The 23,635-nt window shown below is 45.0% G+C and overlaps 1 protein-coding gene across 4 annotated transcripts in view; it reads right to left on the bottom strand.

Moving 5' to 3' along the window:
- Window positions 1–23,635, bottom strand: part of dlgap1a (discs, large (Drosophila) homolog-associated protein 1a) — a 110,213-nt gene that overhangs the window by 10,849 nt on the left and 75,729 nt on the right. For 3 of the 4 annotated variants that reach the window (XM_046322468.1, XM_046322469.1, XM_046322472.1), the window contains exons 5-6: window positions 11,711–11,906; window positions 10,128–10,368 (exon numbers count right to left, since the gene is read on the bottom strand). In XM_046322468.1, the coding sequence (XP_046178424.1) occupies window positions 10,128–10,368; window positions 11,711–11,906 (437 nt within the window). The remainder of the gene's footprint in view (window positions 1–10,127; window positions 10,369–11,710; window positions 11,907–23,635) is intronic. The other variant, XM_046322471.1, reaches the window with a different exon arrangement.

Genomic DNA, 23,635 nt, shown 5'->3' with positions numbered 1-23,635 from the left:
AACTAACCCTGGTCTTTCTTAGAGGACAGGTCCCCAACAGAGCCAACTAACCCTGGTCTTTCTTAGAGGACAGGGTGAATGACACCGACACTGCCAGAAGATAATCCATCTCAGCCACACAATCAGTCTCCATTTCACGGACAGGCAGCACAGATATGTTTGTTCCCTCCCTACAGTAAGTAAGGGGCGGCAGGTAGACTAGTGGTTAGAACATTGGACTGGTAACCGAAAGGTTGCAAGATCGAATCCCGAGCTGACAAGGCAAAACAAAATATGTAATTCTGCCCCTGAACAAGACAGTTAAAAAAATATATATATTTAATAATGATTTTAAAAAGTGGTTGTGTGTGTGTTCTCTCCCTACAGTAAGTGGCTGTGTGTTCCCTCCCTACGGTAAGTGGCTGTGTGTTCCCTCCCTACGGTAAGTGGCTGTGTGTTCCCTCCCTACGGTAAGTGGCTGTGTGTTCCCTCCCTACGGTAAGTGGCTGTGTGTTCCCTCCCTACGGTAAGTGGCTGTGTGTTCCCTCCCTACGGTAAGTGGCTGTGTGTTCCCTCCCTACGGTAAGTGGCTGTGTGTTCCCTCCCTACGGTAAGTGGTTGTGTGTACCCTCCCTACAGTAAGTGGCTGTGTGTTCCCTCCCTACAGTAAGTGGCTGTGTGTTCCCTCCCTCTCTGCTACAGAAGAACAGAGATGAGAGCCATGTTGAATTCTTCATTTCTTGCATTCAGCCATGCATGATCCCTCAGCAGGCAGTGTAGGTGGAAGTATGTACTCATGTGAAATGTGTCGTACTGTATGTTTATACGTTGCAGGGGAGAGAAAGCTCATTAGCCAAGTCGTCTTCTAATTAGGACCGTCCTACATAGAAAACAACAACAAACATGGAGGCTTACAAAACACTGTTGCTTGAGTTATTTAGACTAATCTCTACCTTTGCTATTCTCTGTCACCAGTACTATGTGGGAATGTACAGAATTAAGACTATGAGTAAGGAGCCAAGAGAACAGATTGAGACCTTGAGTGAGTATGACACAGCGCTTTCTTACTTCAAGGGAGGTAATTATAATCATAGTAAAAGCTAAATATGAAGGTGGTGAAGTACGGTATAAACCACGCTGAAGGTCCCTGCGGACAGGTAAATCCATTGTAACAGGAAGTGCCATGACAACCATTTCCTTTTAATTGCCCACAATGTCAACTCGTTCTTGTCTGTGTGAGCCCTTGTGAAAGGGGAGATGTGAAACATGGAGCAAAGTGTTAAAAGACCTCCAAACTGCTAAAGGATTTCAACATTTAACACGCCCCCATCTCCACTGCCACACCCCCCATCTCCCCTGCTATCAAAATAATCAGCTTTGGCATCATAAAGCCACTTTAATAAACATGCATAGTAGAAATTATCCTGTGTTACATGTAATTCAGGAATCTAATGCCATTCCATTTTACAATGTATAATTTTCTCATAAAAAATGACACTGTGTATATCACAGTTCTTCCCATATGCATCTCCTCTGCTCCAGTACGCAGTAGGAAGTATCTGTCAACTGATTCACAGTTTCAGCCAAGTATTTAAGTATTCCTCGACAGGGTCAGAGTGTAAGTAGAGCCCCTCTTGTGTGATTTGGCACATGCAGTGTCAGCGGAAGGAAGAACAGGCTTATCAGACTCAGAGTTAGTAGCCAGTGGACTGATTCCTCATTCATGCTCTGCTAGGCTGGAGGTTAACAGTGGTTGACAGACAGGCAGGAGCCAGGGCAGGGTCGGACGCTGAGTGAAGCAGGCCTCCTAGCTGGAACACACAGCTGGATCATCCACCAGCAGTGCTACTCAGACTGCCTTGGGAATGACCTCAGTCCATTGTGGTCTTCTTTCTGGGAATGAGGCACAGAGACAGGACCCACATGACTAACACACTATAGATACAAAAGTATGTGGACACCCCTTCAAATTAGTGGATTCGGCTATTTCAGCCACACCCGTTGCTGACAAGTGCATAAAGGTGAGCACACAGCCATGCAATCTCCATAAGACAAAGATTGCCAGTAGAATGGCCTTACTGAAGAGCTTAGTGACTTTCTATGTGGCACCGTCATAGGATGACACCTTTCCAACAAGTCAGTTCGTCAGATTTCTGCTCTGCTAGAGCTGCCCCGGTCAACTGTAAGTACTGTTATCGTGAAGTGGAAACGTTGAGGAGCAACATTGGCTCAGCTGCAAAGTGGTAGGCCACACAAGCACACAGAAAAATTGCGTGTAAAAATTGTCTGCCCTCAGTTGTAACATTCCCTACAGAGTTCCAAACTGCCACTGGAAGCAACGTCAGCACAATAACTATTCGTCTGGCGCTTCATGAAATAGCTTTCCATGGCCGAGCCGCAGCACATAAGCCGAAGACCACCATATGCAATGCCAAGCTTTGGGTGAAGTGGTGTAAAGCTCGCCACCATTGGAGCAGTAGAAATGCATTCTCTGGAGTGAGGAATCACGCTTCACCATTTTGCAGTTTGAGGACGAATCTGGGGTTGGCGGAAACCCCCCCCCACCCCGAATGCATAGTGCCAACTGTAAAGATTGGTGGAAGAGGAATAATGGTCTAGGGTTGTTTTTCATGGTTCGGGCTAGGCCTTGACTGGTCTGCACAGAGCCCTGACCTCAACCCCATCAAATACCTTTGGGATGAATTGGAATGCCAACTGCGAGCCAGGCCTAATCGTCCAACATCAGTTCCCGACCTCACTATCGCTCTTGTGGCTGAATGGAAGCAGGTCCCCGCAGCAATGTTCCAACATCTAGTGGAAAGCCTTCCCAGCAGAGTGTAGGCTGTTATAGCAGCAAAGGGGGGACCAACTCTGGACATTAACCATGATTTTGGAATGAGACGTTCAACAATCGGGTGTCCACATACTTTTGGACATGTAGTGCATCTCCAGCTGTAGCTAATGTTGTTTGCACTGTATAACAGTGTCTGAGGAAATAATAGTCTAGGGTAAGATGGCAGCTACTTGTATTCTAGCGCCTTGCTTGTCTTGGTGGAGACGAAGGTCACTATTTTTAAGATACTGTAGTTTGTCAGCGTAAATGCATTGCCTCTTGAAGAAAACACCTAGAAACCCTGTAAATGTCACTGAAACACAATACAATAACATCTAGAGTGTTAAAAGTGCTCTCTTTCCCCAAATACTGATCCCTACACTGAGTACACTCAGTACATGCACTATTCTTGTCCTACTCCAGGAGACATCCATTCGTAACAGTTCTGATTGCACAACTCCTGAGCTGTAATATTATCCCCTCCTCTCCTTATCTCTCTCTCCTCTCCCTCTCCTCTCCTCCTCCCTTTCCTCTCCTCCTCCCTCTCCTCTCCTCTCCTCATCCCTCTCTCCTCTCCTCCTCCCTCTCCTCTCCTCCTCCCTCTCTCCTCTGCTGTATGTATGAGCCAGCCAGAGCCCTAGGGCTCAGCTTGCACCAGTATTACACGGATGTCATGTACAATCACACATCTACTTTCAGCAGCAGCACCCACACCCACTCACAGCTACACATCAAGGGCCTCTTGGGATCCCATCATCGCAGCTGTTTAGGGAAACACGTCACTCACACACATCAACCGTCACAGATTACTAACGATGGAACGATGGATGGAAAACACTTTCAAAAGTGTCATGGGATTCTGAAGCTCTAAATCGTGTCATGCTATAAAAGTATAGCCTCATTTTCCAAGCATCCTCACATGACTAAGAAGACTTGGAAGGATGGCATAGCGAGTCTAGTAAAATAGGACATAAAAAAGAATCAAGAATTACATGGAAATGGTTAGGAAAGAGTGGGGTAAGTTCAGCCAAAGTGTTAAATTGAGCCACCCTTGTTTCTAGGATTTCTACTCTGCTAGAGCTGCCCCGGTCAACTGTAAGTGCTGTTATCGTGAAGTGGAAACGTTGAGGAGCAACATTGGCTCAGCTGCGAAGTGGTAGGCCACACAAGCACACAGAAAAATTGCATGTAAAAATGGTCTGCCCTCAGTTGTAACATTCCCTACAGAGTTCCAAACTGCCACTGAGGCAGAAAGAGGCAGAAACCAGACACAAAATGTATCACTTGACCAAATATTCAGGAAGGGATCATCATTTCATGGAGTCTGTGAAGGAAGTCTGTGAGTCTGTGAAGGAAGAAACCACAGAAAAAGTCATATGCAAGTTAGGAAAAAAGAAAAAACAGATTTTCACTAAGTCAAATTAATTTCATGATGCTTGTCCCTCAACTGAAGTCGATCATTTAAGTCCATCCTTGTAACTGTGTGGGCTAATACAGTCAAAATGTTTGCCTTGGGGTAAGTTGAGCCAATGTTTGAGCAAATGGCAAGCTGAGCAAATTGAAGTGTTTACTTCACAGGCATAATGCAAGGCATTATCGCTGGGATATGAGGTAACAACAGGGCCTGGCCTATTTTAAAAGTGTTTAAAAAAAGTGTTTGTTAGGTCTTAAGTCTGTGTTAAAATATGCTTAAAATGATTAAAATACAAAAAAAAGGATTGTGATTGTGTTGAATTGTGTTTGGGAAATAAAGATAGACTTGGTTTTAAAAAGTAGTGGTTATATTTCATTCAGTACAGAAATGTGTAGGCGGCTTAAATTACCCTGTTCTGCTGTTCAACTTTCCCCAAGCGACCACTTTTTTTGGACAAGCTATGTTTTCAAAACTGTAATGTTTACATGAATTCGGATTATTTCCAGGAATACACAACATCCTGAAATATATGTAGGTACCTTTGTTAATAGGAATACTATATTTCCCTTGACGGAATGATGCTGAATGTAAAAAATGTCTCAACTTACCTCAGTCACCCCTATGCTTATTTTTTACTTAGTCAGATAAAGAGAACCAAATGTATCTGACATCAACAAGGCTTCCTTGTAAAGTGCATTCACCTAAACTAACCTAGAGACCTGAGTTACAACTTTGCTTCTGCTTTCCATACCAAGAGGCAGATGGTATGTCTCAGGGAGCCGGACCCGTGTACGAGGGACAGAGGTGCCCTCTGAATGTCAGCCCCAACATTCCTCCCCATTAACTCTCCCATAAGTGATTGGTCCCTCCTCTCCATTTCTCATTCCGATTGGCCAGCCAGACTCTCTCTCTCTCGCCAGTACAGCCATGCATAAATCTCCCTCACAGCACCATGGTGATTAGCCATCATTGGGATTGCCCACTCCCTCCACTCCAGACCCAGGGACAGACAAAAATGACAAAATACAATTACAAAAAAATGAAATACAACACACTTGTATTTTGAAATGTATTTAATAAAATACATGTATTTTGTATTTTAAAATACAGAAATTACATTTGAAAATAGCCGGCCGGAACAGCAAAAAAAATCACAGTAACAGTTACAGACATGTTTTACTTGCTATGACTGTAATATGTTGTTCTTTATCTACCATAGTTAAGAGAGCAGTATTTCTGTTACATGCATTTGAAATACATATATAGCAATTGCTAATAACCCATCCGCAACCACCCGACTATATGTGGTAAAGTAAAAATCTGAGGCCTACACCTGACCCTAACCAGCAAATGGAGAAAATGCGCTGTAGGCTACAGGCAAATACTGCAGAATGATTTTTTGACAGGGGGTGCAGGATTTTGTTTTGCCTGATGTAGATATGTTTCTGCTTATAATTTCTGACATTTGGAAGTCTATTTGTTATTCAAATTGTCTAATTAGATACATGTAGCTTCTCTTTTGTCATATATTACCCTAGAAGACTAAATAAACCATTGCTCAACAGAATAATGTAATAGATCGATAGAATTAATGCTTTAATCTAGTTTCCATTTGTAAAGTTTTCTCAGTCATCTTTTGGTGAGCAAAGCTGTTTTGGAACTGGGGGGAAAATACAATAAAGCAAAAACAAACGGGATACATTTTTTTGTGGAAAATGTCCAGATGACATCAGTTTGACCGGTTGTAACATGCTGACCACACCACTCGCGTCGCATTTAAAAACAAAAAAAAGTTAAGCGATCTAAGGCACTGCATCACAGTGCTGGAGGCGTCACTACAGACACTCTGGTTTGAATCCAGGCTGTATCACAACCGGCCGTGATTGGGAGTCCCATAGGGCGGCGCACAATTGTCCCAGCATTGTCCAGGTTTGGCCGGTGTAGGCCGTCAGTAGGTTATTCTGGTTAGTCAATGTAACATTTTCAGTTTCCATTTAACGAATCGAAAGTAGACTACATTTTCCTTGACATGCCATAGGCCTACTTGAAGTCTCATCTTGTGAAATTGTATAGCGCCTCACAATCACACACATAGCATAGCCGGCACTGCTATCATCCTCCTTTTTCACTATTATTTCACTACTATTCACCAACTATTTTCCAAACATTACTTGCAGAGTTGCAAAGAAAAAGCCTTATCTCAGACTGGCCAATAAAAATCAAAGATTCATATGGGCAAAAGAACACAGACACTGAACAGAGGAACTCTGCCTAGAAGGCCAGCATCCTGGAGTCGCCTCTTCACTGTTGACGTTGAGATTGGCGTTTTGTAGGTACAATTTAATGAAGCTGCCAGTTGAGGACTTGTGAGGCGTCTGTTTCTCAAACTAGACACTCTAATGACCTTGTCCTCTTTCTCAGTTGTGCACCGGGGCCTCCCACTCCTCCCCTTAGTCTGGTTAGTCAGTTTGCGCTGTTCTGTGAAGGGAGTAGTACTTAACACAGCGTTGTACGAGATCTTCAGTTTCTTGGTAATTTCTCGCATGGAAATGCCTTCATTTCTCAGAACAAGAATAGACTTGACTAGTTTTTGTAGAAAGTTATTTGTTTCTGGCAATTTTGAGTCTGTAATCGAACCCACAAATGCTGATGCTCAATATACTCAACTAGTCTAAAGAAGGCCAATTTTATTGCTTCTTTAATCAGAACAACAGTTTTCAGCTGCGCTAACATAATTGCAAAAGGGTTTTCTAATGATCAATTAGCCTTTTTAAAATGATCAACTTGGATTAACTAACACAGGAACACAGGAGTGATGGTTGTTGATAATGGGCCTCTGTACGCCTATGTAGATATATTTAGAAATCAGCCATTTCCAGCTACAATAGTAATTTACAACAATAACGATGTCTACACTGTATTTCTGATGAATTTGATGTTATTTTAATGGAAAAAAATGTGCTTTTCTTTCAAAAACAAGGACATTTCTAAGTGACCCCAAACTTTTGAATGGTAGTGTATGTGAAAATGAACATACCAAAATGATCTGCAAAGCACACTAGCTATTATTATTGGCCTTGTTTCAGTGCGGAGCTCATTATAGTAATATCAGCATGCTTTGCAATTGTACATATACATGTACATTTAGTTCATTCAGCAGACTTCTGATACCAACGTAGGGTGAAAGGGGGACACAAAATGGAGAACCACAATAGAAAAATGGTATAGAAAAGTATTTTGTATTTTGAAAATACAAATTACAGCGCTGGAAGTTATCTTGTTACAAAACACATTGGATTGTAGTTCAGCCCAGTCTAATAAAAATGACAAAATACTATTTCAAATACATGTAACAGAAATACTGCCCATCTCTGTCCACACCACACCACTCCCTCCACTCCACACCAAGTATCACGTCAATGTCAGGGCCTCACTCTGATGAGGTTGGCTGACTCAACCTTGTGGACCAAACCCCTTTTCCTCACAACACCGCAAGGTTTTGTCAGGGCCGTACTCTGAGGCTGACTCCCTATTCTGCCTCTACTCCTTACAAAACAGTTCATGACGTTTTTGCTGCTGTTTTCAATTCACACACAAGGTTAACAAAGGATGTTCATATCAATCGAATTACGTACTCTTAGGCAGATTTTTCGAAAATGGCTTGTCTGCGTTTAGAGCCTTTTGAAATGGTTGGGGAAATTATAAATGGTGGGAAAATAAGATATCAGAGATGCAAATGGGAAGTGATTTGCATGGGCCAGAAAGGGGAAGTGATTTGCATGGGCTTTAGATGTCTTAGCCTGGCTCTTAACTGGGGATGACCTCTTTCAGGGCCATGCTCCCCTAACGCCTAATTACTCTGCTGCCTCATTAGAAATCTGCTTCGACGGCTTTTATTTAATATGGACAAGGACATCATAGGTCAGATTAAAGAGGAATAAAGATGAAAAGGTATGTTGCATGAACAATAACATACCTGTACTGTACAGAGTATATCAAAAACATATACAGCTTCTGTAACCCAAATACAGTCAAATGAAAAACAGTATCACTCTCAGGCCCATTCTTCTAACATGCAAACTAGATCTGGGCATCCAACTGATGAGAGCAGCCTCTGATCCCCCACACAGCTCAATATCTCGAGTTATTGTGGAGAGCTGATGGCAGAGTCGGGACGGAACGCAAATGCCAGCTTGATGTTTTCACTCAGATGACCCAACGGCCATCATGAAAGATGAACTAGTCCAGAAACTTCCCTCCACACGTTCTCTCATCCCATGTCCCTTGTCTTCTTTTCCTCTCTTTTCTCCACTTGCCCAAGCAGCTCTCCTGTGGGTCCAGCCCATATGTCTGCCTTGACTAGCCCCGGGCGCAGAGAGCAGCGGGACGGAAAGTGGCAATCTTCATTCAGACATGCAGCACCAGCAAAGAGTTGAAGGGGAAGTCAAATACTGCCTTTATTATTTATTTGTTTCAGAAGATTGTGCCTAGCTTATTTTTCATCAACTATGCATATCTGAAGTATTTGCTGCTCCAGTACTCAAGCGTTCTCAGTTTCAAGAGATAAACCTGAAGATAAGCAAATGCCACCTTCCTTTTTGTTTTCACAAGACAACACAACTCAACGTCAGTTAGAGAGGTCGGTCCTTTACAGTTCTGTTATTATTTCATTCCACCTCTGCATGGTATCTGTCCTTTTATGGTTATCTATAAATAGAACAATTATTGCCAAAATACATTTGTTTTCATTTAGAATATGGTAAAGGGTCCAGGTGATCATTTTCTGGGACTACAGAGACGTCTCGTAACGTTTCATCCTAGGATGTCAAACTGAACCTTGCTGTCAGTGGATTACCACTAGGATAACAATCTAAGAATTCCCAGAGGAACAGTCAAACTAAGTTGCAGGAAGTTCGACTCAAATCAGCGCTGACATCTGGGACTCATCTGACGGGGCAGTCTCTACGTTTGATGAAGACGCTTGAAGCATTTCAGTGAAATTATATAAAAACATGCTTTCATTTTTTTTTATAAATAACTTGATAACAGTGAACTTCAGAGAGTCCTTATCATATAAATACATACTGTATCTCAGATAGCATGCTATTCATTACAGAGCATTTCTTTTTTTCTCCTCCTTGTAAGCATGTACACAATGCCAGAATTAAAACCCAATTATAAAAGGGGAATTTCTTCAGATCCCTTAATTAACCACATTTGTAGAAATTTGCGACATTTCTCCAACCCTATTCCACACACCGGCTCTGATTTGAAATGTTTGGATATAATAAAAATGGTTTAAAATACGCTCATGTTGCTCATGTGGACTGGACCAGGCAAGAAGCCATGTTTTGTCCATAGCACTCAAAGAATCATCTATCAAAGAGATCCTCCTGCTTCATCCTCCTGCTTACAAACACAGAAATGATCCTCAGGCTTAGTGCTGCTATGACATTGTGTTGTGTGGTGTATGCTTTGGGAGTCAGGTGAACATACTGTGCTGCTGTGGAGAGAGTCTTTCTTGGCATTGACCTTTGCTTGTATGTGGTTCCCTGACAGTGTTGGCACAGTAGATCAATATGTGTTGTGAAAGGGATAAACACACCAAACTGTGGTGCTCTTGAGGGTTTCCATAGTGATGGTGGTGTGTATTAATGGTGATCCAGTGGAGACATTGACCTTTATTGGTCTGTGCAGCAGCATTGGTTTTTGCTAGCCAGTAGACATTTATTCCTGCTGGAGGTGATTTAAAGGGTGATTGAGAAGACACTGACATTTTCTACCGTGGACAGTGGTATGGTTGAGCAGTGCATATTTTGACTCTCCAGATAAACAGATCAACAGATCTAGACTGGCCTGTGACTAGTCCGTGTGTACTCGAAGAGTGATAAACCGACTGACCTGTGCTGCTCTGGATGGTCCTGACGGTGGTGGTGGTGGTCCTGGGGGGTGAGGAGGGCAACAGGGACATCCCGTCATCCTCTGAGCAGCCCTGGTCCATGGCCCTCACGTAGCTGTTTCTACGCATGCGGAAGCAGCTCGGCATTGGCAGGTCCAACGCATCCATGGCCTGCGACTCCATCTCACTGTACACCTGCTCACACACCTGCTCTATCTGCCCGTTCACCTCCACCTCACTCACCTGCAAGGGGGCGAGGTGTCGGGGACGATGGGGGAGAGAGGGGGTGCAGCACAACCGGACATCCAAATATCAGTACCCTAACCTGGAGAACGCACCATAGAAGAGCCACTTACCTAGAGTTTAATAGCCGTGCACATTCAATGCTGAGGGGCAGAGTAAACACATCTGAAATCATTAGGAGAAGTAAGGAAGAGAACTACAGAAGAAAAAGAGGAACCACAATGCAGCAGTAGCAACAGGAGGAAGAGTCAGAGGGAATGGGAGCGTGAGGGTCAATGTTAATTGGAGAACAAGCAAGTGCAATGAAGAGAATGTTTGGGATGATGAGGATATTTAATTTAGGGTCTAAAACAGAGCTCTGCATTATTGAAGCAAGGAGCAGAAGGGCATTCCCTTCTCAACTTGTGTTTCCTCTATTCCGGTTATCCTCTCTCCTCGACTCCTTTTCAAAACACAGAAAAGTAGCCTTGGATCTTCGAGAAAAGACAAATTGAGAAAAGGTAAGACAAGAACCAGAGCATCTAAGATGGTTTAATAACATACTGTAGGTTAGGGTGGGATAGGGATGCTTTGGATATGGGCTAAAGCTCCAAAAGACAAGAGCTTGAGGGGCTTTTGGCAAGACTAATGCTGAGATGTTTGTAATTCCATCTGATTTTCACTGATAACTGAGGGTGGGTATTAAACAAGAAACAGTTGGTGAATACTGATCCTTAATCCAAATCTTTATCGCATTTTAGTTTGGGAGATTTCACAGATTTGAAACATGATTGTTCAGTGAGTTATATTTGTAATTACAGACATGAAAAGCAAAAGGTCACTCATTAGAAATATTTTGTGTGACTAGTTTATTCTGAAAATACTTTTGTATCTACAATGTCCTTGGAATAGATTATTTTACAATAATTTGATTATTATATTTTAATCAATGTTTAAATGTTTCTTTAGCTAAGAGTAACATGAAGTAATGTGCATGACATACAGTATGGAGGTAATGTGATAATGGTTTCGGGTTTTTATAATGATTTATTATGTTATGCTATCTTCGAAATACTATAAAACAATGCACAACTAGCTTTAAAGGCTGTGTATTCTTCCAAACTCTAGAGAGGAGACATGGTAAATGGAATGGGAGATTCATTTTACTTCTCTTTAAGTTGACTCTTGATGGTTGAGGGCTGAACATTGACATTGAAACTGGTTTGAAATACAATTCATCTCATCGCTGGAGAGATGAATTTGTGGCTGATTTCATGGCTGATTTGACTTTGACTTGATGTGACTTTCCTCCCTTGCACAGACGTAGCACCAGAGAAGGTGACGTAATGCCGGGAGCACCAACCTGGCTGATGGTGCTCATAGCCCTCATGTAACTCTCGTTTCGCGAGCGGTATTGGGGTGAGGAGAGCAGCGCTTTGGGGTCCAGGAGCCCTTTGGGGTCCAGGGTGTCCAGGCTCCTATTGATGGAAACTTCACTCACCGCCCGCAGGTAGCTGTGGCTCCTGATCTGCAGCTTCGGAGAGTGTTCGTTGGAGATCCTGCCAATGAAGACAAGTCAACAAACAGGTGTTAATAATAATGCCTACTAACGTTAACATGATCACTCATTGACAAGGAGTTGGCAAGACAGCACAAAGTCAAATAAAATGTTATTGGTCACATACGCATGGTGTTACGCAGGTGAATGAGGACCCAAAAGCGACTTGGCGAAAACAGAGTTTTTAATCCAGTAAAGTTACTATACAAACAAAAAGGCATAAAACTACTCGTAATGACGAGAACAGACTGGAGACTTGATCAAGAACTGCAGGTTGCCTCGGGAAGGCACTTGAACCTAGCAGACTCAGACACCTGCTCACCACGCAGCATCTGAGGGAAACACGACACGACAGGGCAATACATAGACACAGCACGGTGAACAATAGATAAGGATCCGACAGGGCAGGAACGGAAAACAAGGAGAGAAATAGGGACTCTAATCAGGGAAAAGGATCGGGAACAGGTGTGGGAAGACTAAATGATGATTAGGGGAATAGGAACAGCTGGGAGCAGGAACGGAACGATAGAGAGAAGAAGCGAGAGAGTGAGAGAGGGAGGGGGAGAGAGAGGGATAGAAAGAGGGAAAGAACCTAATAAGACCAGCAGAGGGAAACGAATAGAAGGGGAAGCACAGGGACAAGACATGATAATCAATGACAAAACATGACAGTACCCCCACTCACCGAGCGCCTCCTGGCGCACTCGAGAGGAACCCTGGCGGCAACGGAGGAAATCATCAATAAGCGAACGGTCCAGCACGTCCCGAGACGGAACCCAACTCCTCTCCTCAGGACCGTAACCCTCCCAATCCACTAAGTATTGGTGACCCCGTCCCCGAGAACGCATGTCCATGATCTTACGTACCTTGTAAATAGGTGCGCTCTCGACAAGGACGGGAGGGGGGAGGGAAGACGAACGGGGTGCGAAGAAAGGGCTTGACACAGGAGACGTGGAAGACAGGATGGACGCGACGAAGATGTCGCGGAAGAAGCAGTCTCACAGCGACAGGATTGACGACCTGGGAGACACGGAACGGACCAATGAACCGCGGAGTCAACTTACGAGACGCTGTCGTAAGAGGAAGGTTGCAGTGGAAAGCCACACTCTCTGGCCGCAACAATACCTTGGACTCTTAATCCTGCGTTTATTGGCGGCTCTCACAGTCTGTGCCCTGTAACGGCAAAGTGCAGACCTCACCCTCCTCCAGGTGCGCTCACAACGTTGGACAAACGCTTGAGCGGAGGGAACGCTGGACTCGGCAAGCTGGGATGAGAACAGAGGAGGCTGGTAACCCAGACTACTCTGAAACGGAGATAACCCGGTAGCAGACGAAGGAAGCGAGTTGTGAGCGTATTCTGCCCAGGGAGCTGTTCTGCCCAAGACGCAGGGTTTCTGAAAGAAAGGCTGCGTAGTATGCGACCAATCGTCTGATTGGCCCTCTCTGCTTGACCGTTAGACTGGGGATGAAACCCGGAAGAGAGACTGACGGACGCACCAATCAAACGACAGAACTCCCTCCAAAACTGTGACGTGAATTGCGGACCTCTGTCTGAAACGGCGTCTAACGGGAGGCCATGAATTCTGAACACATTCTCGATGATGATTTGTGCCGTCTCCTTAGCGGAAGGAAGTTTAGCGAGGGGAATGAAATGTGCCGCCTGAGAACCTATCGACAACCGTAAGAATCACAGTCTTCCCGCAGACAAAGGCAGACCGGTAATGAAGTCTAGGGCGATGTGAGACCATGGTCGAGAAGGAATGGGGAGCGGTCTGAGACGACCGGCAGGAGGAGAGTTACCCGACTTAGTCTGCGCGCAGTCCGAACAAGCAGCCACGAAACGGCGCGTGTCACGCTCCTGAGTCGGCCACCAAAAGCGCTGGCGAATAGACGCAAGAGTGCCTCGAACACCGGGATGACCAGCTAACTTGGCAGAGTGAGCCCACTGAAGAACAGCCAGACGAGTGGAAACAGGAACGAAAAGGAGGTTACTAGGACAAGCGCGCGACGCAGTGTGCGTGAGTGCTTGCTTAACCTGTCTTTCAATTCCCCAGACTGTCAACCCGACAACACGCCCATAAGGAAGAATCCCCTCGGGATCAGTAGAAGCCACAGAAGAACTGAACAGACGGGATAAGGCATCAGGCTTGGTGTTCTTGCTACCCGGACGGTAAGAAATCACAAACTCGAAACGAGCGAAAAACAACGCCCAACGAGCTTGGGGCATTAAGTCGTTTGGCAGAACGGATGTACTCAAGGTTCTTATGGTCTGTCCAAACGACAAAAAGGAACGGTCGCCCCTCCAACCACTGTCGCCATTCGCCTAGGGCTAAGCGGATGGCGAGCAGTTCACGGTTACCCACATCATAGTTGCGCTCAGATGGCGACAGGCGATGAGAAAATAAGCGCAAGGATGAACCTTATCGTCAGACTGGAAGCGCTGGGATAGAATGGCTCCCACGCCAACCTCTGAAGGTCAACCTCGACAATGAATTGTCTAGTGACGTCAGGAGTAACGAGGATAGGAGCGGACGTAAAACGTTCTTTTAGAAGATCAAAAGCTCCCTGGGCGGAACCGGACCACTTAAAACACGTCTTGACAGAAGTAAGAGCTGTGAGAGGGGCAGCAACTTGACCGAAATTACGAATGAAACGCCGATAGAAATTAGCGAAACCTAAAAAGCGCTGCAACTCGACACGTGACCTTGGAACGGGCCAATCACTGACAGCTTGGACCTTAGCGGAATCCATCTGAATGCCTTCAGCGGAAATAACGGAACCGAGAAAAGTAACGGAGGAGACATGAAAAGAGCACTTCTCAGCCTTTACGTAGAGACAATTCTCTAAAAGGCGCTGTAGAACACGTCGAACGTGCTGAACATGAATCTCGAGTGACGGTGAAAAAATCAGGATATCGTCAAGATAGACAAAAACAAAGATGTTCAGCATGTCTCTCAGAACATCATTAACTAATGCCTGAAAAACAGCTGGCGCATTGGCGAGACCAAACGGCAGAACCCGGTACTCAAAATGCCCTAACGGAGTGTTAAACGCCGTTTTCCACTCGTCCCCCTCTCTGATGCGCACGAGATGGTAAGCGTTACGAAGGTCCAACTTAGTAAAGCACCTGGCTCCCTGCAGAATCTCGAAGGCTGATGACATAAGGGGAAGCGGATAACGATTCTTAACCGTTATGTCATTCAGCCCTCGATAATCCACGCAGGGGCGCAGAGTACCGTCCTTCTTCTTAACAAAAAGAACCCCGCCCCGGCCGGAGAGGAAGAAGGCACTATGGTACCGGCGTCAAGAGACACAGATAAATAATCCTCGAGAGCCTTACGTTCGGGAGCCGACAGAGAGTATAGTCTACCCCGAGGAGGAGTGGTCCCCGGAAGGAGATCAATACTACAATCATACGACCGGTGAGGAGGAAGGGAGTTGGCTCGGGACCGACTGAAGACCGTGCGCAGATCATGATATTCCTCCGGCACTCCTGTCAAATCGCCAGGTTCCTCCTGAGAAGTGGGGACAGAAGAAATGGGAGGGATGGCAGACATTAAACACTTCACATGACAAGAAACGTTCCAGGATAGGATAGAATTACTAGACCAATTAATAGAAGGATTATGACATACTAGCCAGGGATGACCCAAAACAACAGGTGTAAAAGGTGAACGAAAAATCAAAAAAGAAATAGTCTCACTGTGGTTACCAGATACTGTGAGAGTTAAAGGTAGTGTCTCAAATCTGATACTGGGAAGATGACTACCATCTAAGGCAAACATGGGCGTAGGCTTGTCTAACTGTCTGAAAGGAATGTCATGTTTCCGAGCCCATGCTTCGTCCATGAAACAACCCTCAGCCCCAGAGTCAATCAAGGCACTGCATGTAGCACCCGAACCGGTCCAGCGTAGATGGACCGACATAGTAGTACAGGATCTAGATGAAGAGACCTGAGTAGTAGCGCTCACCAGTAGCCCTCCGCTTACTGATGAGCTCTGGCCTTTACTGGACATGAATTGACAAAATGTCCATCAAATCCGCAATAGAGGCACAGGCGGTTGGTGATCCTCCGTTCCCTCTCCTTGGTCGAGATGCGAATACCTCCCAGCTGCATGGGCTCAGTCTCTGAGCCAGAGGGGTGAGATGGTTGCGATGCGGAGCAGGGAAACACCGTTGACGCGAGCTCTCTTCCACGAGCTTGGTGACGAAGATCTACCCGTCGTTCTATGCGGATGGCGAGAGCAATCAAAGAGTCCACACTGGAAGGAACCTCCCGAGAGAGAATCTCATCTTTGACCACTGCGTGGAGTCCCTCCAGAAAACGAGCGAGCAGCGCCGGCTCGTTCCAGTCACTAGAGGCAGCAAGAGTGCGAAACTCTATAGAGTAATCCGTTATGGATCGATCACCTTGGCATAGGGAAGCCAGGGCCCTAGAAGCCTCCCTACCAAAAACTGAACGGTCAAAACCCGAATCATCTCCTCTTTAAAGTTCTGGTAATTGTTAGAACAATCAGCCCTTGCCTCCCAGATAGCTGTGCCCCACTCTCGAGCCCGGCCAGTAAGGAGTGAAATGACGTAAGCAACCCGAGCTCTCGCTAGAGTATGTGTTGGGTTGGAGAGAGAACACAATATCACACTGGGTGAGAAAGGAGCGGCACTCCGTGGGCTGCCCGGAGTAGCAAGGTGGGTTATTAACCCTAGGTTCCGGAGGCTCGGCAGGCCAGGAAGTAACAGGTGGCACGAGACGAAGACTCTGGAACTGTCCAGAGAGGTCGGAAACCTGAGCGGCCAGGTTCTCCACGGCATGGCGAGCAGCAGACAATTCCTGCTCGTGTCTGCCGAGCATGGCTCCTTGGATCTCGACGGCAGTGTTACGAGCATCTGTAGTCGCTGGGTCCATTCCTTGGTCGGATCCTTCTGTTACGCAGGTGAATGAGGACCCAAAAGTGACTTGGCGAAAACAGAGTTTTTAATCCAGTAAAGTTACTATACAAACAAAAAGGCATAAAACTACTCGTAATGACGAGAACAGACTGGAGACTTGATCAAGAACTGCAGGTTGCCTCGGGAAGGCACTTGAACCTAGCAGACTCAGACACCTGCTCACCACGCAGCATCTGAGGGAAACACGACACGACAGGGCAATACATAGACACAGCACGGTGAACAATAGATAAGGATCCGACAGGGCAGGAACGGAAAACAAGGAGAGAAATAGGGACTCTAATCAGGGAAAAGGATCGGGAACAGGTGTGGGAAGACTAAATGATGATTAGGGGAATAGGAACAGCTGGGAGCAGGAACGGAACGATAGAGAGAAGAGAGAGCGAGAGAGTGAGAGAGGGAGGGGGAGAGAGAGGGATAGAAAGAGGGAAAGAACCTAATAAGACCAGCAGAGGGAAACGAATAGAAGGGGAAGCACAGGGACAAGACATGATAATCAATGACAAAACATGACACATGGTTAGCAGATATTAATGCGAGTGTAGCGAAATGCTTGTGCTTCTAGTTCTGACAGGCAAGTAATATCTAACAAGTAATCGAACAATTCCCCAACAACTACCTAAAACGCACAAATCCAAAGGGGTGAATGAGAATATGCACATAGTAATATATGGATGAACGATGGCCGAGCGGCATAGGCAAGATGCAATAGATGGTATAAAATACAGTATATACATGTGATATGAGTAATGTAAAATATGTAAACATTATTAAAGTTCCATTATGTAAAGTAGCTTTGTTTAAAGTGACTAGTGATCCATTTATTAAAGTGTCCTGTGATTGGGTCTCAATGTAGGCGGCAGCCGCTCTGAGTTAGTGATTGCAGTTTAGCAGTTTGATGGCCTTGAGATAGAAGCTGTTTTTCACTCTCTCGGTCCCAGCTTTGACGCACCTGTACTGACCTCGCCTTCTGGATGGAAGCGGTGTGAACAGGCAGTGGCTCGGGTGGTTGTTGTCCTTGATGATCTTTTTGGCCTTCCTGTGACATCGGGTGCTGTAGGTGTCACGGAGGGCAGGTACTTTGCCCCCGGTGATGAGTTGTGCAGACCGCACCACCCTCTGGAGAGCCTTGCGGTTGAGGGTGGTGCTGTTGATGTACAAGGCTGTGATCCACCTTCTCCACTGCGGTCCTTTTGATGTGGATCGGGGGGGGGGGGACGACACACTCCCTCTGCTGTTTGCTTGTTTGATTGCCTTGCGGAGGGAATAACTACACTGCTTATATTCAGCCATATTTCCAGTCATCTTTCCATAGTTAAATGCAGTGGATCGAGCTTTCAGTTTTGCGCGAATCCCACCATCCATCCACGGTTTCTGATAGGGTAGGTTTTAATAGTCACAGTGGGTACAACATCTCCAATGCACTTCTTAATAAACACACTCACCGAGTCACCGTATAGGTCAATGTTGTTCTCTGGGATTGACCGGAACATATTCCAGTCCGTGTAACCAAAACAATCTTGAAGCGTGACTTCCGATTGGTTAGACCAGTGTTGAATGGTTCTTCTCACTGTTACATCCTGTTTGAGTTTCTGGCTATAACACGGAATGAGCAAGATTGCGTCATGGTCAGATTTGCCAAAGGGAGGGCGGGGGTGGGCCTTGTATGCATCACGGAGGTTAGAGTAGCAGTGGTCGAGAGTATTAGCCCTGCGTGTCGTGCAATCAATATGCTGATAGAATTTAGGTAGCCTTGTTCTCAAATTTGCTTTATTAAAATCCCCAGCTACAATAAATTCAGCCTCTGGATATATAGTTTCCAGTTTACATAGAGTCCAGTGAATTTCCTTGAGGGCCGTCTTGGTGTTCGCTTGAGGGGGAATGTACACAGCTGTGACTATAAATGACGAGAATTCTCTTGGTAGGTAAAATGGTTGGCATTTGATCGTAAGGAATTCTAGGTCATGTGAGCAGAAGGACTTGAATTCCTGTATGAGTCGTTAATCATAAAGCATACACCCCGCCCTTCCTCTTCCCAGAGAGGTGTTTATCTCTGTCGGCAGGATGCATGGAGAATCCCGGTGGCTTAACCGATTCTGACAACATATCCAGAGAGAGCCATGCTTCTGTGAAACAGAGAATGTTACAATCTTTGATGTCTCTCTGCAAGCCAAGCCTTGCTCGAATTTCATCTACCTTGTTGCCTTCTGCGGCACCGTGGTTTTGGATCGGCTACTGGGATTAGATCCATTGTCTTGGGTGGTGGTCCGATCAGAGGATCCACTTCGGGAAAGTCATATTCCTGGTTGTAATGTTGGTAAGATGACGTTTGTCTTATATCCAATAGTTCTTCCCAGCTGTGTGTAATAAGACTTAAGATTTCCTTGGGTAACAATGTAAGAAGTAATACATTTAAAAAAAGAAAATACTGCATAGCTTCCTAAGAACTCGAAGCGAGGTAACCCTCTCTGTCGGCGCCATTTTGTACTGAGATCTGGTATCAGGCTACTCTCTGATGTCATGGGCTCTTATGACAAATAAGCATGTCATCATCATCTAGTGATGCATGTGAGTTGTAGTCCACTTCACTCTGACCATCAGTCAAAGGTATGGTACTGTTAGCTGTAGTGATGTCAGATGGACAGATCAAAGAGAGACGTTCCTGGGGAACTGCCAAGCTGTACAGTAGTCACAATTATAGCTCCATGGATCATCACACTGGAACATTAAATTATACAAATCTTTTTTCAGACTACAATTGAGAGGTATAGTCTATTTTGGTTCGATAACACACTGTGTCTAATTTTCACCATCAAAACATAATCAAGGGCCTTCCGAGTGGAGCAGCGGGTTAAGGCACTGCAGTGCGAGAGGCGTCACCACAGACCTGGGTTCGGGGGGCTTTACTTGGGAATTTACTTTGCTCATCGCATTCTAGTGACTCCTTGTGGCGGGCTGGGGGCCTGCAGGCTGACCTCGTCATCAGTTGAACAGTGTTTCTTCCGACACATTGGTGTGGCTGGCTTCCGGGTTAGGTGGGCGGGTGTTAAGAAGCGCTGTTTGGCAGGTCACATTTCGGGAGACGCATGACTCGACCTTCGCATCCCGAGCCCGTTAGGGAGTTGCAGCGATAAAACAAGATCGAAATTGGGGAGGAAAAACAAACAAACCAGATGAAAATAGATCACAACAAGATGTACATCCTCAGTGCACAATCACATCAGATTTCCTTAATGCTGACTATGGTAAGTTGGGCGGCAGGGTAGGCCAGTGGTTAGAGCGTTGGACTAGTAACCGAAAGGTTGCAACTTCAAATCTCTGAGCTGACAAGGTACAAATCTGTCGTTCTGCCCCTGAACAGGCAGTTAACCCACTGTTCCTAGGCAGTCATTGAAAATAAGAATTTGTTCTTAACTGACTTGCCTAGTGAAATAAAGGTAAAACTTTTTTCTTTTAAAGTACGTCCAACAAGATCTCTTAATTCATTGACTCCATGTTTGTCCACTCTGCTCCTTGCATTCATTATACACTGAGTGTAAAAAACATTAGAAACACCTCTCTATTATTCATTTGCACCCCCCTTTGCCTCAATTTGTCGGGGCATGGACTCTACAAGGTGTCAAAAGCATTCCACAGGGATGCTGGCCCACGTCGACTCCAATGCTTCCTTGAAAATAACAGAGAACCGCACACTCTAGGAGCTCAGATGCACAAATGTAATTACCAACGTTTCGACAGCCAAGCTGACTTCATCAGGGTATAATCACAAACACTGCGGGATGACTAGTTTATGTAGTGTCAAAAGACACAGGTGTCTGTAATCATGGCCAAGAGTGGCCTAATATCATTGGTTAATTATCAAATATTAAAATGGCATACAAAGAACAGCATACAAACAACAAATGGATAGCATACGATCATAAATACATTTGACTACACAAGCTTCCAAACAATTACAATGGCAAAGTCACAATAATCACAAGAATGACTTCAGATCAAAGTCTACGTTGAGACCGAAGGGAGCAAGGGTCTTTAAGTTAAAGATCCAGGCAGCCTCTCGTTTTAACAATAAATTATCAAGGTCACCCCCTCTCCTAGGGAGGGAGATGAAATCGTGATGAAGAGACGAAATTGAGTGGCCTGCCTCCAAGATGTGGGCGGCAACTGGGTAAGTAAAGTTTTTACACCTAATGGTGCTACGGTGCTCTGAGATACGTACTTTTAATTTGCGCTTTGTTTTACCCACAACATTTTTACCACAAGGTGCTACGGTGATAAATAAGATAAATAACTGCCTTAGTGGAGCACGTAATAACACCTTTTATTGGGATCGATTTCCCTGTTTGTGGGTGTTTGAACGATCTACATTTATAAGTGCCATTGCATTGAGCACAGCCATTACATTTGTAATTTCCATCCAGTAGGGGCGCAAATAAACGTTGTTCAGGAATATCTTGGGGTGGTAAATCAGAGTGTACCAATTGGTTTCTGAGATTTCTGCCCCGCGAGAATACGACCAAGGGAAGGTCTGAAAACACATTACCGAGACTATCATCGGATTTTAGGATGTGCCAATGTTTGTGAACAATTTCCTTAATTTGTTCAGAGCACTTTGAATAGCGGGTAGTTAGAACACAAGAATGCGTCTTTTTGCGAGACTGACCTTGAAAAAGGTCATATCTCGTTTTGTTTAGAAATTTCTCAATGGCAATATTAATCTGATCATTTTTTGTAGCCCCTCTCCTTGAACATTCTTTGCGTCTCAGCCATATTTCTGTCGAAATCTGATTGTTTTTTGCAAATTATTTTGATTTGACAGAATTGGCTGTAGGGCAAACTAACTATCAGCCCTCAACAAACTGTTACAATCAGCAGGCTTCCTATAAAGATCAGTGTATAGAACATTATCTTCACACAAGATCAGAAGATCAAGAAAACTGATTAGACGTGTATCAGATTGCATAGTAAATCTCAGATGCTCAGAACAGGAGTTAAGAAAAGCATGGAACGCCTGGAGCTGTTTTGCATCACCCCTCCATAGAACAAAAATATCATCAATATACCGTTTCCAAATAATGATGTGAGGCAAGAAAAACACCGTTGAGAGGATTGAAAATAGACTGTTTCTCCATGTAACCCACATACAAATTAGCATAGTTAGGAGCCATGGGGGATCCCATAGCAGTACCCTTCGTCTGAATAAAGAAATCATTTAGAAACATGAAATAGTTATGTGTGAGTACTATTTCAGCCAATGTTATAATGCAGTCACTGGAAGGTAGTTCGTTAGGGTCACGTTGCAGAAGAAAATGTTCCATAGCTTCAATACTGCCCTCGTGTGGAATATTTTTGCGATTGGCTGGAGGTATAAAATAACGCATGCTTCTAAAAGTATGTGCAGGAGAGCAACCTACTGGTTCAATGGAAGTGTCAGAATTAGGGGAGCTAAAGTATTCCCTTAAACGGATGTTTCTAAAAAACTTGTCTACCTTAACATCAAAATCGTTGCACTGGGTTGTAGGCACAAAATATAACCCTTTATTAAGCAAAGAGACATGGGCAGGGCTCAATATCTTGCTTGATAAACTAAAGACACTCAGTCCTGTGGGTTCTGGGACCGTGTGACCGGTCTCCTCTGCCTCCGATAGTCGTTTCTTCTTACCCCGTCGGGTGCGGCATCTCGTCGATGCGCGTGCCTGCGGCCTCCTCCGCCCTTCCTTCCGTCCAGTCTCTCGTTGAATAAAAAAGTACCACAACAGTACCACTGGAAGCCGATGAGGCGCTGGTTGTAGAGCGTTGATCAGACGGGGGTGGATCGAAGTCTGCGGCATCCCCCCTGCGTCTTGCCATGGAGAGGAGGAGCAGGACCTCCCCTGTCAGGGTTTCTCCAGAAGTAGACTCTATCCTCGGCCTTGTCTTTTTTGTCTTGGTTAAATTACTTGATTTTAAGTTTATTTCTGTAGACAACTTGTCCTGGAGCGCTTGGTTAGTTTTCATCAGTTCATTGAATATGCCATCATCATTAACAGCTATTTGTAGAGTTGTGCGTTTGTCTTTAATCGTGTTATTCATTTCAATAAAATCCTTCTTCAACTGGTCAACAATTCATGTCATTAAATCAATAGAGCATTCCAACAGTTGTGTCAAGGTGGCTGGATGTGCTTTGGGTGGTGGACCATTCCTGACACCCACGGGAAACTGTTGAGAGTGACAAACCCAGCAGCGTTGCAGTTCTTAACCACACTCAAACTGGTGCGCCTGGCACCTACTACAGTACCCCGTTAAGTCTTTTGTCTTGCCCAGTCACCCTCTAAATGGCACAACATCCATGTCTCAGTTGTCCCAAGGCTTAAATATCCTTCTTTAACCTGTCTCCTACCCTTCATCTACAATGATTGAAGTGGATTCAACAAGTGACATCAATAAGGGATCATACATTATGCATTCTCCCATAAAGCAGGTCGGGCCAGCCAGCGACCACAGCGCTGAGGAGAAACAGCTAAATTCACTTAAGGCTGCCCACGCAAATCTTTCTCGCCTGCCGTGCTGACAGACACCTCGGCTAAGCAGCAGCAGTGAGGGAAGCCACGCAGAATAGACATCTAGGACAGTGCTGGGTTGGGTTGAGCTGGCCCCTGAGAAACTCTGTCTAAACTCCATGTCTAAACTGCTGCTGCAGCATGGTTCTTTTGGATCCGAAGCTCCTACTGAAATTCCATCTTCTTCCATTTATTTTGTTCTGGATGTAGTCGGAGTCCAGCTCCCAGAAGGCTTGCTGGGAGC

The sequence above is a fragment of the Oncorhynchus gorbuscha genome, linkage group LG22, assembly GCF_021184085.1.
Source record: "Oncorhynchus gorbuscha isolate QuinsamMale2020 ecotype Even-year linkage group LG22, OgorEven_v1.0, whole genome shotgun sequence".
NCBI lineage: Eukaryota > Metazoa > Chordata > Actinopteri > Salmoniformes > Salmonidae > Oncorhynchus > Oncorhynchus gorbuscha.
Note: the sequence above shows the minus strand (reverse complement) of the source record. Positions and strands in the feature narration are given on the sequence as shown.